This window comes from Athene cunicularia (assembly GCF_003259725.1).
Source record: "Athene cunicularia isolate RWA chromosome Z unlocalized genomic scaffold, athCun1 chrZ_part1, whole genome shotgun sequence".
In the NCBI taxonomy this organism is placed as follows: Eukaryota; Metazoa; Chordata; class Aves; order Strigiformes; family Strigidae; genus Athene; species Athene cunicularia.
In genome coordinates this window covers 35,366,911-35,385,634 of record NW_020799142.1, presented here as the reverse complement: position 1 = coordinate 35,385,634, position 18,724 = coordinate 35,366,911, and the positions used below count along the sequence as shown (strand labels likewise).

At 47.1% G+C, this 18,724-nt stretch overlaps 1 protein-coding gene across 1 annotated transcript in view; it reads right to left on the bottom strand.

The window, feature by feature from the left end:
- The window catches only part of TCF4 (transcription factor 4), a 210,418-nt gene that overhangs the window by 86,459 nt on the left and 105,235 nt on the right, over positions 1 to 18,724 (bottom strand). Inside the window, exon 5 of the mRNA XM_026865874.1 lies at positions 14,490 to 14,554. Coding sequence (XP_026721675.1) covers positions 14,490 to 14,554 — 65 coding nt within the window. The remainder of the gene's footprint in view (positions 1 to 14,489; positions 14,555 to 18,724) is intronic.

The following is an 18,724-nucleotide window of genomic DNA, read 5'->3' as shown; positions in this document are numbered from 1 at the left end:
TCATGGTTGGGCTGGAGGAGCTCCAAGGGCTTTTCCAACCCAGATGATTCTGGGATTCTGTGAAGCACAGGCACTGAACTCCACGATGCAGCCCAGAAGGCCGGGCAGGCACTTAAGTCCCAGCAACTAAATGGGATTTCAGGATCTGGGGAAGAGCAGACCCTGTGCTCACCCTGCTCATCACCTCTGAGGCCTTTCCCCCCTCCTTTTCGAGGGCAGGAAGACCTGCACTATGGGGGGGAGGAAGGTTTTATCCCGCCTGTGCTGCAGAGCAGCTTCACTCCCACTGGTTTCAGGGAAACCAGCCCATGCGGGTTGGTGACAATTTAAACAATCCAGGATGGGACTGCACGGGGACACGTCCCCCTCTGGGGCTCCTTCCACAGCCCTTTACTCCCGTTTGCACTCGCAGCACTGACAGGAGACAGAGCAACACCTTCCCAGGCAAAAAGATGCGCAAAGTGCTGAGCCCCGCAGGAGTGGTACCACCGCTCCCGAGTAATATTAGGGACAAAAGTCATCACAGAACGTGTAATTAACCTGAAAGAAAGAATTTTTTAAAAAAATAAATAAGCCGCTCTGCTGAATGACTCTACAGAAAAGCAACACCAGGCTGAAGAGCAGCACAAGGAAGGTTCAGAGTTAACTGCTTTGTTCCTGATTTTACTTAACGCCCTATGGAAAAACACAGAATATCTTCGAGCAGCTGAATCGCTAAAGGACTGAAACAGAAAAAAAAGAGCCAGAAGTTACACAGCCAAATTTGTAAAACCAGCCAACTTCAGAATAAGATTCGAATACTGGAAAACGGTAACGGCCAGCATCGCTGTTCTCCCATCCCGACGCAGCAGCGGGAGACCACGAGGAAGAAGCAGCCTCATTCACCCTCGCTGGGTGCTTCAAAACCTGCCACAAAAGGTGCCTTCGGATTGTACATTTGCAATTCCCCAACTGTCTGTGCTGCTCTACACGTGTACGATCACGTCAAATCTATCGTTACGCTATCAGGATGTGCCATGTGCCCATAAAACATGACAAGCAGGAGAAATTTCCATATGTGACTCCAGTATTTCGTGCCTGGGGATGAAGAAAGATGTAGCTGTTACAGAACTCTCCCTGCTGCTGCCAGAAGAGCAGAGTGGTGACTTGCACTTACTGCAAATGGAGCTTCTCACAAGTCTTCCAAAGCCGGGCTAGGAATCAATCATTTTGCAAAGCCTGTCCAAGACTGGTCATCGTGGAATAAAACTTCTAAAAATGATTGATTTGAACTGGATATACGTATTAAAAAGAAAATAGTAAGGACTGATGGAAAATGAGCACTCTTGCACGCTCAAGGTTTAAAGAAGAGGAGCGCAGAACCAGGATGGAACCGGTGAGTTGTGTTTTGGCCAAGAGTCCCTGCAGGGGCGTTGGGGAAAGGCAGGGGCTGTTCCCAGCCCAACGCGGGCCGAGGGTAAGACTCGATGACATGCCATGGCCTCACGAAACCTCTGTCTGAGGTTATGGCACTTTCCAGGACTAAAGGGGCAAGGAGGATTTTCCAACTGTGGCAACAACCTCTTTCATATCTTTTTCTTCACCACAGAGACACTGAAGGCTCTGCTGGCAAACCCAGCACCCCTCCCGCGGCCTGGGGAAGGTGACATAAAGCAACGGGCAGCTTCTTGGTAATTTTCTCTGTGGATGACAAGGATATGTTGAGCAGTTAATTGTCATTTTTTTGCATTCCGTGAAGTAATGAAAATATCACCCTCGCCAAAAATTGGATTTGTCACAGCACCTTGTTATGCAATGTAAAGGCATCACTGTATATTACAGTGTATGTAAAAAAAAAAAAAAAAGAGACAGAGAAACACCCAAGTGAGTTGTATTTCAGTGATACAGTTGGCTTTTATTCAGCTTTATATGAATTTTTCCCCAGACACTTTTGAAAGACAAGGATGTGGGAAATAGCCATGACTCTAACTGTAGTACAGCCTATACCTTTACTTATTTAAAAATGTCTTCTCCTGATGGTCAACCAGGATCTTTTTTCAAAGAAAGAAAATAGTTTCAAAAACAAACAAAAAAAGACAAACCTATAAACATGCAGACAGATGGCTATATTCTGTCCTTAACTTCAAACCAAAATAAAAATATTAGTGTCTCCATTGTTGCTAAACATACTGCAGCAAGACTCGACTGCCTGGCAGACACGCACCTCGGGTGCTGCAAAGGCATGGAGAGGTACCTGGCTCCTGGCTTCTATTATTATTTAGTATTTGTTAAGCACCAGCAATGTGTTCGGCACTTTTTAAAGCCGGGGTAGGGGGGAGAAGGTTTACAAATGCTGCGCACAAGCTGAGAACCCAAGGCAGAGCAGGCCGGCTGCGCGGGGGAAGCCCGGGCTGCAGCCCAAGGACAGAGACGGTGCGGAGGGATGGAGGGGCCCAGGCCTCTCCCTCCCCCTGCGAGGGCCACGTCTGAACCCGAGCCCAGAGCCCTCACCAGAACGGGCCTACACCAGCCCCAGGCTGCAGGAAAACACAGGTCAGTTATGGGGGGGGAGAAAAAAAAAAAAGCGCTAAAAGGGGAACAGTGAAACCCAAGCAAAACAGGAAAGGGGAAGCGAGAAAGACACACCACAAGGCCTGGCTAAGCCGTTGGCTGGTGGCCCCCCTGCTCTGCAGATGTGGAGCCCTAACTTCAGCACGGCCACCCTGAAATGTGGGTTTCTGCTCCCGAGCGGAGGATTAAGGGGGGATGACTCAGCGCACCCGGTTCCAAGAGTCAGAGCCGTGGGGCACCAGCCCCCAGGTCCCCCCTCCCCTCCCCGGGCACCTCTGCCAGGGACGGGGGGTCCCAGGCCGAGCGCTCCCCTCCCCGTGTCTCTGGGAGAGCCACACGACACCCTTCGGGTAACTGGGGAGGCACCTGCGACGTCGGCGGGACGCAGGGACCCAACCCTGAGGTACCCTGCACTTTGCTGCCCTATGAAGCATTTTCCTGCTGACTTAAAACAAGCTGGAAAAGCGTCTTCAGACAAGGGAAGACAAAGAATTAGAAAAGAAGTAGGGAATGCTCCATGACAACTCCACAGCCATTTGATGTTGCTTGTACGTTTGAGGTATCAGAGGGTTTTCTTTTTTTAGGCAGGCTGATAGCAGAACTTAGTCATTGTTTTTAATTATTCCATACATAAATAGCTGGTAGGATTCATATCCTCGTATATTCCCTGAAATCTCTACTTGTCAAAAGTAATTGCTCCCTTTTTTAAGCCAAGCAGCAAAGGAATAAATCACACAAGAGAAGCACAGCTAGGGTGTTTTCTTCCAAAGAAAAAATATCCCTAAGGTCAGTGCTGATGCCAGGCTGGACCGATGGTAACCGCGGCGTAACGCCACAATCCTCCAACACCGGCTTTCAAGTGGGATGCAAACATACTTCTTTTTTTTTTCTCTAGCTATTAACAAGAAGGAAGTTAAAGAGCTTTCTGTGAAAATCAGGTGGCGAGAGTTTACTGGAATGTGAAAGCTCTTAAAAATACACAGATCGTGGGCTTGTGTTTATCTGGACCTTCCCCGGGAGTATGTGGTAAAACAGGTGAAGAAATTCCACAGGCAGTGCAGCAAGAAGGAGCTGCTGTCTAAATGTACGGCACTTGTTTGTTAAAACATGGATTTCTCAGTCTGTCCTTATACCAAACTGTTTACTTCTGTGTTTAAACTATCTAAAATCGATTTATTAGCTCATGCAAAGTGCAAACAGGAGAGATGCATTCGATTTTGCAACTCCGAGAGATCTGGAGAACTTACAGATTGATTAAACTGCAACTAGAAATACGGTAAAGACGTTAGAAAACGAGAAATTTTGTGACTTGCAGAAAGGAATTAATAGGTGTGTTAGAAAGTAGAGATCCTACATTTTATGTGTAGCGTGTGTTTTGAAAATAGTGATTATTTTAATAATTAGCGTTCTGTATCTATCCGTGCTTGTAAAGGACCATGTTTCTCCATCTTGAGCTGCTCTGTATGTGAAGTTCCTGTCTGCAGTCGCATGGTAATTAAGTGTGATTAAAGATGCTATTCATTCCCCTGCAAAGCAGCAGGTAACCACATGTCAGAAGGGGGTGGTGGGAGAACGGAGAAACTTCTGGGCAGTAAAAAGGCTATTGGAAATGGTCTGTTGGAAATGAGCAATGCGACAGCGTACCGCAGACGCTACAAAGGCGGCCGCGCGGGTTTGCGCCAGCCGTGGGAGATCATCGCGTCCACAAACACGACGGTCACCTGAAGAAAATAATATTTAACAGAACCTTTTTATTTCTGCACGCACCGGGCAACGCGGAGACCCCCAGTCACGGCCTGGACAAGGTCTGGCCAGAAGCAGACAGAAAAGCATCTCAGCAGCCAAAGCCACCACTAACAATCCAAGCCTGTGTGTCCAGAGGGAAAAAAAAAAAAGCTGTGGAAGGCAGGTGCCTCCTGGGAGAGGGTAACTGCTGCCGAAAGGCTAGGGGAAGCAGGGGAGCAGCACAGGGAGACTCGTAAAAGACAACTGCTCCCAGAAAACCAGCAAGACTGTTTTGTCTGAGAGGTGTCAGAAATTAGGTCAATACCAGCACGCTGAAGCATCCCCCCCCAAATCCATTTCTTACAGCTATCTTGGGTCTCTCACCATCCTTTGTCGTAGCTCGGCGGGTGAGTCTGTGCTGCGTACGCGTGTGTACACACAGCACGCACGAGCTCCTCCTCCTCTCTCCATCTTTGTGTAAAATCACCGGTGAAAGCTGGAGATTTACTGAACCCTCTGGAATCGAGGACCCAAACCCCTTGACAACCGCGGCAACCGGCACAGCCTGGAGTATGGAAAATCCACTTAAACACAAGAAAACACTTTTTTACTGTCGAGGGTGCTCAACCACTGGAAGAGGCTGCCTGGCGAGGTTGTGGAGTCTCCATCCTTGGAGATACTCAGAACCCCTCTGGACATGGCCCTGGGCACCCCCGAGCAGGGCTTGGGCGAGGTGACCTCCAGAGGGGCCAACCTCCATGATTCTGTGAGTCAAGCTCGAGAGCTGGAGTGTCTTTAGCAAGACTACCCTTGTCTTCACAATTACCACCCTGATAAGAATTTCTGATTGCCCCCAAAGGGGTATTTTTCTTCAGAACTTGCTGGAACTGTCACTACTTTGCAGGTGAGCCGAGCTGGATGATCTAACAGGCCTGAAGGCTCGTTACAGGAGTGATCCGGAGAGGACACGGCTTGTTAACGGAGCCAGGGAACGGAGGGGTGGTTCACCACCGAGACGTGAACACGGGGCTACAGAGGAGACTGTCGTCTTTGGAGAGAGCCATGAATGGTTGGTAAAAGCTTTGCACCAAGCAGACAATGAAAATGGTTTCAGCTATTATTCCACCAGACTGATTTTTTTGCTTTTTAGAGTTTATGCGTTTATGTCAGCAGAACCTGCCAAACCATCCCTTATATGCCAAGGCGAGCATCCCCGGCTATCACCCCTGTACGCCGCGGCCCTCAACAGTCAATTCTGAAGCCTGAAAATTGCCAGAATTAGTCAAAGCACAGCCTGCCTTTTTGCTGGAGGTCTTCCATCACGCGCTGACCAGACCTGAAGCAGCACAGCGAGCCCACAACCTGCCAGGGTAGGAGCGCGGGCAAGCGGCGCTCCCCTTTTTATCGCCTTGACGATAGCACAGAAAGTCAGAGTGCAGCGACTGCGAAGGCAAACCCAGCTCCTATTAGCACTCAACCACAACATAAACCTATTATTGCACATTACAAATCGCAGTGTTATTCTGTTGCCAGGTTATAAGCTCCAGAAAGGTGCCCTTGGAATGCTCACTTCCAACAAAATAGCCCTCAGCTTAACATTTGATCCAAAGGGCTAAGAGAAAAGCACTCCTTTTACCACTAAATTGCAGCGTTGGGTTTTAGCATTTCTTCAATTATGATATGGACAATGAAACCGTGTCTTTCTGGATGCATGAGGAATTCTGCTAAATGAGCCATTCAGACATCTGAACTTAAGTCTGTTCCTTAATACATTTGATTAACATGGAAATTTTATCTCTTATGTCATTATTTTAGTGCTGTAACATCAAAAACATTAGTCCACAACGTGCCCACGATCACAGGAGGATAGTTTATGGGCGTCAGAACTAATTTCTGGAGCAGGAGCAATGATTCCACCTCCCAAAGCGAGATGCTCGAGCAGAAACAACGACAGAAGTGAATCTTCTCCAGCTACAAACCACCACGGAAGTCACCAGGCGAAATTCTGCTTCCCAGCCCCACTGAACTCGCACGGGACTTCTGCCACCGACCTCACGGCAGCCAGAATTTTATCCACTCACATTGACCGTTTGTCCCCGGGGCAGGGATGTAGTCAGGGAAAGCCAGATTCAGAGTTTGCCTACTCCCTCTCCTTACCCCACGTGCAAGGTTGTAGCTACACAAGAGGCTACTATGGCTGGAACCGCTCCGGAGGAATTCTGGACTCTGGGGTCAAGGAGCTCTTTCTGCATCTCCTTTAGCCAGTACAAGAGAGTGTAATTCCATTTTGAAGCCGGGTTTCCTACGAAGCACATCGCACCCACACGTAGCCCTGGCTGGGAAGGACACGTTGCCCAGCCAAAAAGTCAGAGTGGTCAAATACTTCAAAAGCAAATCAACAAAGCAGGATTAGCTTCGTAGGAACCTCAGTTCCTTGGTACGTTAGGTATCTTTAATCACTTTAGTACAGCTTTTGTGTGGCTTTTATAGGGAAGGAGAACGATGGAGAGATTATTAGAGGTAAAGGAATCTTGCCATCAAAATGTGAGGAAACCTAGTTATTTGACTAAGCAAAAAAATACTCAGTAATTTGTAACAGAAGAATAAAATGAACTCGCCGTGTCTCCAGAGGTCTGCAATATGATCTTCAGAAAAGGTAGCTTGCCAATTTAATTGAGGTAGGAGTTATTTAATTTTTTTATATACAGGTATAGTTTTCAATAAAACTACATATGCCTATAATACTGCAATGGCAGATGTGTCTCGATTATTAGAGGTGGGCTCTAGGGAATATATACAATGGATCTTGAAATCCGTAAGCAGCTGTTTGGAAGGGAGGGGTGGAACATTGCAACACACACACATGTTCCTTAAGTGCAGTAATGTTTTGTTATTTTACTGCAGGTGTATTACAGAGATGAAATTTAATAACTTATTGTATACAATACCAATAAAACCGGAAAGATTCTTTGCCCTGACGTTCATGAACAAAGTACAAATTAGAAGCAGTCGAGAGCGCAGCGTGCAGGCACCCGCACCCCACCTCGCCTCACACCTTCCCTCTCCGCAGCCACCACACCGACGGTTTTATTGTTTACTAGGAAAAGGTGGGCAGGCCATAAAAAAAAAAGAAAAAAAAAAAAAAAAAGGCAAGCAAAACCACCCCCAAAGAGCTCTGCAAGCTAGCGAGGAACGTGTTGCTGATCGAATTCAAGCAAGGCGGGAGCGTTTGAAGGCCGAGGGCAGCACCCGTGCGCCCGGTGCTGAGGTCTCGACAAGCTGGAAGCCCCCAGCGACGCTGCCAGAGTTATTTTTGTGAGTTCTTCTTTAGTGGCTTGAATCAGCAGCCTGATTGCAGAATATGCATTCGTCTCAATCTCACGCTGAATGAAGCAACGGAGAAGGACCGTTTAAAAGTAAGTATCAGATAAAAAGATAATCCCTCCTGCTTTTTTTTTTTGTTGTTGGTTTTTTTCCTCCCCCTTGTGCCTTTGCTGGACGACTCTTCATATAATTAGAGATGTTGCAACAATTCAGTCATTCACAGCAGAAAAAGGAAACCCCAGCACTTCTGGAGGAAAAGAGAAAACGGGCAACAGCTATTTCTGTCCATTCCCTCTTCAGCACGAGGAGAGCAGCGTTACGCAAGGGTTTCCAGCCTTTCTGGACACACAGACAGGCGGGCACGGGCAGCTGGGCCGAGTTAATCCACACACACTTGCCGCAGACGCCGCGGGGGTCTTTCCTTTCATTTCCATTACACTCGTCTTAAAGTTTTCCAGCAATGTTCCTGGTACTTCTATATAAAATCTCTGTCAAAGGTGTGTCGTATCCTCCCTGCACTACGCTCACTGAGCCACAAATGTTCACGGAATTAAAATCCAAGGCCTTCCTTGCCACGGCTTCTCCCCTCGGAGCGAGCTATGACACAGAGAGGATAAAGCACCACGTGAGAAAACCTTCCGAGAAAGGCTGTCCCGGGCACAACACGCCCCGTCATGTGCCAAAGGCTCCTCTCACCCATCGCGGGGTGTAAGGAAAGACGGGAGGCAAAGGAGAGAGGAGCCACAACCACGCAGGAGGAGGGACGTCAGGGAAGCGCATGTGGAGTCTGTAAAGAGACTGCAACATCCAACAAATATTTGGAGTGGGATCCGACGAGAGAGGATACAGGAAAACAGTAGCAGCTACAAGACGGTTGAAGTGGGGTTGGGTCTGCGTGAACTTTTAAATGAGTTTCTAGAAACCTCAGAGCTGGCATGGCCGCCTGCCACGGCAGCCTGCCGGGCCCTGCAACGTCAGGCTCCTGGAAAGCCACACCGCTCTTCCAGGGGACGGGGCGGAGGTTTTGGAGAGAAGGGAGCACGGGGAAGCAAGGAAAGGACTGAAAGGAAGGCAGAGAAGGGGCAAGCGAAATGCGAAACGTTGGGTTTCCCTGCAGAAACGCCGTCCTGCCAGTCGCGTCCCCCCCGACTTCTCAGGATCTCGGAGCCTGCTCCTTTCTGATCAGGATTCCTCAAATAAATTGCAACCACCACGGTCCCTCAGGAAATCCTGGAAAGGCAGAGAGCTGCCGCAGGTTTGGGCAGACTGCCCGCGGGTGCCTACGGCATTGTAAATGCACGCAGGAGCCATTTTGTTGCAGCCTCTAATGCTGCTTGTTCAAACCGAAGCTACAGTAAACCCAAAGTTAAACCCCTCGCCTGTGACATTCTGATGGTTGGCCTTTCTCCTTGCCACGGTATCTTGAATCAAGCTGAAGGCTAGCAGGTATGATGTCAATCTAGATAAAGTTTATGACATTTCGGTAGCCGTTCTGTTTTATTTAAAAAAAAGAAAAAAAAGCAAAAAAAAAAAAAGCTGGCTGAGCTTGTACAACTCCACTAGCTTTTACCTTAACACTTCATTCCAGAGTCAGCCTTTAACAGTGGGATGGTTCCAACTGGCCTCCAAGAGTGTTGCTTGAACATCAAGTAAATCAGTACATCCAAAACCAACATTTAGACTCACTTTCTAAAAGACTTAGTAGTAAAAACAAGTCGTCTTAGGATTTGAGGATTTTGCTTTAAGTTAAAACACCTTAAAAGCGAAGTATCTGTTACTACGCGTTTGCCAAAAAGGCCTAATCCAAATTTTCAAAAGACTTGTCTAATTTATTCCCACATACAATCTCGTGCGTTGCCTTGGAAATCTATAGCGTATGTTTTCTGGCCATCAAGCTCATTTTACAGTTCTCTTTATTCATTGCTTCTCTGAATTAACTATTGCTCAGAAAAGTGTCATAGCTCTGGGTTACTCCAAGTCGGTCTCATCGACCCCAAACCGGCCGCGCTACCACTAGTAGTAATGATCTTCTGTGTATCCAGCTCCTCTTGCACTCCTGCCCAGCCTGACCCTCCCCTGGGGCAGTTTCCAGCCGTTCCCTCTTGTTCTGTCCCTGATCCCCTGGGAGCAGAGCCCAGCCCCAGCCTCTCCACAATGTCCTTTACAGGGCTGATGTACACGAAGCTCTCAAGAATAAAGAAGCACACTCACTGCTCGTCGTTACCACGTGCAGGCCCTCACTCACCATCCGAGTACCCAACCAATAATACAAACTAATACAGGCAACCAGAATAAAGTTAGAGAAATCAAGTAGGTAGGCTTATTTTAGTACTACTGCCTTGCTAATGCCCCCAAAACCAGCACAATATAAAAAAAAATTGATCTTTGGGGAAATGGTAAGTAGCACAGAATTAAGACAACACGCAAAATCATGACTTCACTGAATGAAATGAGATTTTTGTCATTAACTGCAATGAAGCCAGTGTTTCAAAAGTGTCTTGACAACAACTTCGGTACATGTTTCTTAGATGCCTTCTCTCTAATGGAATTAAATGGTTCCCAAGATAAGCTTTCCTCCATTCCCACTGTAATCAGTGTTGTATTTGCTATGGTTTTCAGTGAGAGCCCAATTGGGCCCTAGGCTCGGAAATAAAAATCATCTTGAAGTAAATGGGTTGCTGTGTATCTGACCTCTTCTCTCATTGGTGTGAACACAGCGCGGGGACGAAACCTCCCATCATTGCTGCTATTTGTGTGAAGAGAGGTGGTTGGGTTTTTTTCCTACCAGAAGATTAATAGGTAGCAAGTTCAATATCGTTAGGTATTTAGTTTTCCTTAATTGTTTCAGGAACTCATCTACAGAGAGCAATGCATCACATCTGGAGGTAGCAATTTACCTTTCAGAAATCAACAAAATCTGCACGTTCCTCCTGGGTTTAGCAAACGGGAGCTCAGGCAGCTACTGCCGCTCCTCCAGTCCCTCGGATAACCCCGGGCTTCAGGGGGTTCTCCGCAACCCGCCGTATCACCACCAGCACTGCCTTTGGAATTCACCAAGTTTTCTTCCGTATCTTCTCTCCAGATAAGCTAATCTTTCTCAATGCGTGTGAAAGCACATCCTAGAGATGCTGCAGTAGGCTTGTAGCTTTTAATTTTCTTTTAAGCCTGAAGGTTCATCCTTGTTAATAATTTGGTGGATCCTGATAGTTCTGCAGCCTGGAGAACAGACAACAGATGGTCCAACCTCGGCATTAAGCATTATTCCTTCCGTACCTTTCTGGAATTTGAGAGATTCTTATTTTAGAAATATTTTTTTCTCCTTCCTGTCTGGGCACTGGTCATCTGTCTCATCCACTTTTCCATTATACTTCAAGAAAGCAAATGAGAAAGAAAGAAAGTAGAAAGAAAGACCCTATCGGATGGAATTGGAATTTTTAGTATTTGCACTTTTATTGTAATGTATTCCTCAAATCTTCATGAGTGAAACCACAGGAAGGGCAATGGGGTAGGTAGGGTTTTCTCCATCGGTTCCTCATTGACCCTCCACAACCACAGGGCACCACCACGTAGATACAATTAAGGATCCATCCAGAGAGCCAACCACGTCTGTACCAACTGGATTCTGGGGAAACTCCAGAATTGGTCCACTGAAGTGTTGTCATTCAGGAAAAAAAAAAAAATAAAAAAGGTATTACCTCTCATACTACAACCACAGCCATTGGCTTGTTTAGTGGAATTAAAGTTGGGTTTTTGTCGGTATCTTGACAGGCCGTATTCCCTGGCACGGGGGACAGGCTCAGCATCCTCCCAGCTTGCACTGCTCTTTTTTTCTCTTTTTCCCATGAAACGAAGGAGCTCGTGGAGCACCTGGAGCTGGCTGGCACTTCCAGGTTTGTCCTCTCCCAGAAGAAGAGTCTGGGGAGCAGGAGCGGCGCGTGGACTCCTACCGCGGGTGGCTGGTGCTGCAGGAGAAGAGGCGGCGGGAACCGGGCTGCCCGTTTCTGTGGGCAACCGCCCTCGCTAGGGCAAGTGCCCGCCAGGTCCCCACGAGGGGTCTCAGCCGGCGGCTGATCTGCCACTTGGACGAGAGAGAGGCCAGGCTGGGTGCAGGGCTGGGTGGGGACCCGTCAGCGTCCCCCGGGGGACTGATCCGCGCTGCCCCGACCCTCCACGCTCCCAGCACCAACATCACACCCAGTCGTTTCCGTATCACTCCACACTGGGAGTATCTGGAAGCAGGTCACTCCCTACTACCACTGAGGGCCTCCGCCAAGCACCAGTTCACCTTGGCTGGGACACAGAGCTGAGGATGCTGAAGAAAAAAATTAACTATTTACCTGAGACTGTCTTCTCCAGCCTAGGGCTGCACCTCTGTCCTTAGTTTCTAAGACTGACTTTTGCTGACTGACTGACATCTGTGCCCTGCAGATATTCACAGACACGGGCGTGCGCAGAGGCCGCAGTACGAGTCGCATTAAGACTCCAAACACAAGGCACACTGAGAGCACACAACTTGTTTAGGTGTAATGCCAGTTTGAACTCGGAAACAATTTCTAACTGACTTGGCAGCATCGTGAGATCACTCAAACACGGCGAGACTGAAAGAAAAGCTAGAAGCAAAATGCAGCAAGGAAAAGGTATTTTTTCAGACGAAACGTGAAACGGCAGCAGGCCAGGAGAGCCTCAGAATGGGATCTCCAGGGGCTGGAGCTGCAGAGGACCTGAAAGGTCCTACCTGAAAGGAGGTTGCAGAGAACTGGGGATGAGTCTCTTTAACCAAGTAATAAGTGAAAGGCCCCGAGGGAATGGCCTCAAGCTGCCCAGGGCAGGGTCAGGCTGGCTCTGAGGAAGGATTTCTGTGCAGAAGGGGCTGTTGGGCGTTGGAATGGGCTGCCCAGGGCAGGGGGGAGTCCCCGGGATCCCTGGAGGGGTTGAAGAGTCGGGCTGAGCCAGCGCTGAGGGATCTGGGGGAGTTGGGAACGGTCAGGGGGAGGGTCCTGGTTGGGCTGGAGGAGCTGCAGGGGCTTTTCCAACCCGGATGACTCTGTAATTCTGTGAGAACACAGGTCACATCCTTGGACGGGGGCTGCTATAATCCGGGGACACCGACCCACCCTCCTAACAACAAAAAGCATTTTAAAGTGGAGAGGATAAGCTAGAAATGGTTCCTAAAATTAATTAAGAGCTGTTGCAGTTGGTTTGGATCAGGGGAGGGTTACATGTGCGATCTCCTGCACTCATCTGTGCTGGTTATTGCAAGGGAAACCAGTAAATCACTTCCTGACTCACTAAATGATGTATGTGGAGGCTCAGGGCATCACTAAGTCAACTTTCAAGGCTCGGCCTGTAACCCTTCCTCTGACATAGAATTAAACACGTGGAGTCGTGCTCTCAGCAAGGAAAGCAGCCTGCCCTTGACCCAGCTCCAAACACTCCCCCAAAACTCCACTGATGGGCGAGCGCAGGGGCCGCGCTGCCAACAGAAGGAGCCCAGCGGCCACCTGCGCAGCGACGCTTCCGCGGCTCCCCTGACCCTGCCGCCACCTCCGAGGCTTCCCCGGCGCTGCGCGGCTCCGTCTGTCCGTCCATGGGGGCCGGGGTGAGCCCACGCAGGGCTGGGGAGGGACGGGACAGGCCGGGGTGAGCCGTCCCACAGCACAGCCCCGGCCTCTGGACACTGGTGACGGCGGAGGCCGGCGCGGTGCCGGTAGACACGTGTGTTCCCTTGCTCAGAACCATTTCACTTTTCCACACCAAATGTTTTTAAAAAAGCCCAACCGACAACATGAAGAATAGGCTGTTTCTCCACATTACTAAAGAACGTGGCCTTCCAAAAAGAAAGAAGGGATCAAGTACTTCCCTTTCCTATAGGGAAATAATACGCATTTTGGCTGGGTTTTTTTTTGTTGTTATGGTTTGGATTTTTTTCCTGGCAGATTTGAACAGCATAAAGCTTTGAATATTAAGAAGGCTATTAAATTCTTTCAATAGTTTTCCAAAGTGCGAAGCTACTGCACTTAGAAAAAGGAAAGGAAGCCTAGCACTCTTCAAGAACAAAATGAATTTAAACAAGACGATTAATATTGCTACTGAAATTAAAAAGAAAGTGTCTTTAAAAAAAAAATAAAATCAATTGTCTTGAAACAAAGCACAGACTTTTGGCTATTGATAGTATTTTTAGACTCAGACTTTCTCTGGAGACTTAAAAGTATGCAAATGCAAAGTGCAGAGAGGCGCACGCACACACATGCTATACCTTTGTATTACATTGGCATTTTATTATTTAATTAAACTACTCTTATTTTTCTAGCTCACGCATGCTTCCCTTGAGACGGCTTTGCTGTTAGCCTGCTGGCCTTGACTTCCAGCCAAAAACAATTCAGAAACAAAAAGGGACAACAAATCATATTTTCACAGACATTTTTATCCCTCAATACAACCTTGTTTTCACACAACATCATACAGATTCTATGAAAACTATAATTTATTGCAGTAGCCATCCAAAGCTAGGGGCTGACACCAGCTCTGCGGTGTGTTTCCACTTGGGCAGTTTGGGGAGTTGTGCTGTTGGGCAAGGCCCCGCCACGCCGAACACTGCCGCATTGTTGCGAGGGACAATAATCAATAGTTTGCAGCAGCAGCGCTGGCTGGGGCGGCATTAGGTCAACCCAAGTCCTCCCAGTCTCCAGTAACTGTATCCTGGCTAGAAAAGCTCAGGCAGGGGCTTTAAAACCTGTGTTGGCAAATAAAGCCCGTTTCTGAGCGACGCGCAGCTGCAGCCGTCGCCGTTTAGGATGGAGCCTGGCCCTAAGATGTACAACTTGAAGCAGCAGACCTCATTTATCAGAGTATTTATCACAACCCCCTCCACTCAGCAGACTTTCACTTACCTGGTGGCAACCCTGTAAATTCGAATCTCTTCCATATGATGAGTATGAACCCCGTTCCGTTTTACCTGTTAACAAAAACAAAAAAGAGATGTATCACAGATATAAATGGATCTATACAGCATCTCCAAACGGTTTTTATGATGTTCACCACATTTTCCTAGTGCTGTTTACATATGTAAAATAGGCACCGCTGACTGCGCAATGCACGTAGGCAACGAGAAAGGGATTAACACTTCTTCATACTGAGGATGGAGATGGGAAATAAAACTTCCTAATCCCGGCTCTGCTGCCCCACACGCTTCCTGGAACTGGGATTTAACGGGCTCTGGCTGAGGGCTGAGCACCCACCCGGGCACCCTCCCCGTCGGGGCGCTGTGACGGGGCCACGGCCAGCCCCTGCCTGGCTCTCCCGACAGCCCCGGAGCCGCTGGGGACGCGGCTCCCTGCGCTCTTTCCCAGGAGCAAACTCCCCCACCATCACGCTCATGATGGAATTTACACCTGGGAAGGAGACACCCGACTGGGAATTCGCCATTTGCTACCGACGCTGGTGCTGGGACTTGAACAAGGGCCTAATAACTGCCGAGACTCTCCGCCAGCCCTAAGTACCCTTTTATTTTTTCCTTTTTTTTTTTTTTTTTTCCCCCACCCCAGGAAGCCTTTACAACTCAGATCCAACAGCCTGACTTGCAGTACCGGTTACGGTTATGCCATATTTACAAAGGAAAGAAAATAAAGGTTCTTTTAGGTTTGAATGGCCAGACTCGAGCGAAATCAAGAAGGGAAGAGGTGGTTTCTGCAAAGCATTAAGTCATGGCTGAGCAGCACCGCACCACGTGCTCCCGAGACAAAGAGCAGTCAAGAGGGCTGATACAAAACATATTGACACTAAAAGACCACCCTTATGGTGAGGATAATCACGGGAGGGGGGGAGGTATTATCTAACAAAACATCCAAGAACACAGTAAAAATCACTCATAAAATTAAAGTTTTTATTATAGGCTGGGGCATAAAACCCACAACACACAGTCCCAGTTACTAGGGACCAGATGCTCGGTTTATCTCTGCGTGTAACTCCCAGCCGTGCCGGGGACACCTCCGCACCTAGACGCCAGGTTCCCGGGGCCACGCACCCGAGCCACGGCCGCTGCGCCCGCCGAAGCCGCGAGGAAAGCTCCTTTCATTTGGAAATACCAGGGTTTTAGGAACGATGGCATCCACCGACCTCGCAAATCCGCGGGGCCCGAGCGAGGCGGCGGGTGAGGGGGTCCTGGCTGGCACCGCCACTGCCCGACGGACGCCGAGCTCTGCCGGGCTGCGTTTTCCCCGGCGCGAGCCAAATTTCATACAGAACCCACGGTGAGGCAGATCGTTAGACAAAGGACGAGCGAGTTTATTTTCATCGTTCCCAAAATGGCATGGCCACATTCTGACCCCGCAAGCCTTTCCTTTAATATGCGGCTACTAGGCGTGATTGCCCTTTAGAGGTATTAAAGTTTGACTATTGGTTTGGAATTAAAAAAAAAAAAAAATTAAAAATCACCTCTCTCCTCGTCACAATTTAAGAGCTTGCTTTTGTTTCTCGATTGGTTTTGGGTTTGCTGTTTTTCCACATAAAGTAGTTACTTATACACAGGAACCACCAAAATTTATTTGCAATTCATAGAACATTTGCACATGTAATAACTTTTGAAAACACTTGTATCTGGTTATACAAAAATGATGGATCACCCACTCCATAGCCCCCCTCAGGTTCAGAGTACTGGAAGCCTTTGCAGAAATAATTCAAGATTGAAATGACAATGAAATTTTAATCGTGAATCCCCGAGTCCAATGCCGAGATCTGCAAACAAAATGTCTTGCTGGCATGCCTGGAGTTACGTGTGCTACTTCCCATCACCCCAAGAGGGCCAGAAAGTCGATGCAAATAACGAGCGGTGAGGATGGGGGGGAAAAAAAAAATATAAATCCCAAACAGAAAAATAGGGTCGAGGGGAACCGAGTACAAGCAGCGACACAAGGTACTTTGAACACGCTCCTCGCTCCTGCCTGGGTATCAGTAATCTTCTTTTCTATCGTATCAGACACAGGCAGCCTCATCTTAATTTCAGTTGTTAAAAAATATTTATCCAGATACAAAAATAAACCCACTGCAAATTACAAGTTGTCAGGGTTAAAATCTACTTCTATTTGTGTGGGGGAGGATAAGAGAACAGCATAGACATGAATCATTCTCAGTAATTTGAGTGTTTCCATGACATCAATGGGCACTCGTCCAGGACTCTGTCGAAGTCTGTGAGGTACCAAAGCGGCACAGCAGCCAGCAGGAGATTGACTTTTTTTTTTTTTTTTTTTTTTTTTTTTTTTTTTTTTGCTCCTTGTAAAGATTTCATCTATAGCATCCACTTTTACCACCAAACAGATAGCTCTGGAGATCATGAGTGAACACATTTCATTCTGATAGTGTAAGCCTTTAACTTTATTACATTTGTTGTTGTTGTTGTTCCCACATACAGCTAGAAATCTGCCTCCTCGATTAAGAACAAATAACCGAAATTTATTAAAAAGTCAAGAAACCGTTAAAGAGATCTACATACGTAGGTTTTCACTATCAACTGTAATTATGAAATTATCCTACTTTTTGTAATGACACTTCATTTTGGGGTGGGGGGGGAGAGGAATATCTTTTGTATAAACTGTCCATTTAAAATTAGCTACAGTCTTGATGTTGATTTTCTGCTTAAAATTCACTGGCACATTTGTTTCAGATAATAAAATTTGCAAGAGTGCTGATAATATGCAAGAGTAGGCTCTTTAAGCAACTATTTGTGCTCACAAATACAAAAGCTTCTCCTGAATTTCTACGTTTACTGTACATTATGCATCATTTTCAGTCACTTGAACACCCCAGCCTGTACTGTGCATTTTCTGAGGTTTGCAAGAGCTAAAGATTCTCTCTTTTTTTTTTTTTTTTAAAAAAATGTTTTAAAAAAGAGAGAGCGTCTACAGCGATGTAGACACCCGACGCATTCACTGCGGAATTTTCGAGACAACCCTCTAGTACTAGAATGCGGCAGCCGCTGCGGATATTTTTTGGCACAAAGACAATGGTGGCAGTGCCAAGCCCCATGGCTAAAACTACTCAAAAGAGGCATAAGGGTAGCATTAATCGTTCAAGTCTTTTACTGCATGGAGTACTGTTGTCCATATTTTAAAATCTAAAAGTACCCGTTAGTAATATTTGTCGTAAGCCAGGGAAAAAAAAAAAAAAAAAAAAGGAAAAAAAAAAAAAGAGCCTGAAATAGAGATGAATAACAAATCTTGTCAGACATCTGATTAATTTTTTCTACCTAGAGGACCAAATGCTAAAATGTGCCATTTGTTACCAGCGCTCCGAACACGCAACACAATCTATACCCTTCCGTGGCTTTATGATCTGACAACAGAAACAAAGCTCCATGGAAGAAGTTGACCTACAAAGGCTGGTGAATAACTTTCAAGTGTGCACTTGTTCTTTAGGTAAGGCAGAAAAAGCATCTCCATTATTATCGGAGGCAATAACTTAGCGTGTGTGTAAATATATATATATATTCAATTAATTGACACAATGCATGCCAATCAAAGGAGAGACAAAGAGAGAACTACATGCAGCTCCTGTTTTCTGACAAACACTGAATCTCAAGGCTCTGCTCTCTAAATACCTCTAGAAAAAAAAAAAAACCCTGCTTATCTTCACTAAACTAAACCGATTGCTTCAGAAATATTTGGTTTGCATTTTTGTTTAACTGCAGAAAATATAAAAGCAGCATAGGCTTGCCAATCAATCAATAAAGGAGCCACTCGCCTTTCCATGGTGCACTTTGAAAAATTAATCAAATTAAGTAGAAAATTTAAGCAACTTCCCAAGCACAAACGCAAGTCATCTGATTCCCCACTCTCTTTTTTCCCCTGCCCTGGGAGATAGGGCACCTTGGCTTTTTTTTTTCTGGTAGGCAGAATGAGAGGCATGAGGCAACTCTTTCCATCTGCAGAGAAAAGGAAGTGAAGCTATTTCTATAAATGACTCCAATTCAATGTTTACACTGATTTCGTGTTTGACATATTTTTTGAGAGATGAGTTCGACCAGAACATTCTAATTCAGGTTTCCGCTGCCCTACATTTGGGGCTTACTTCTTGGTTAGACTGAAGAAGGGAAACCTGTCCTGGGAGGGGGGGAAGGCGGGGGGGGGGGGGA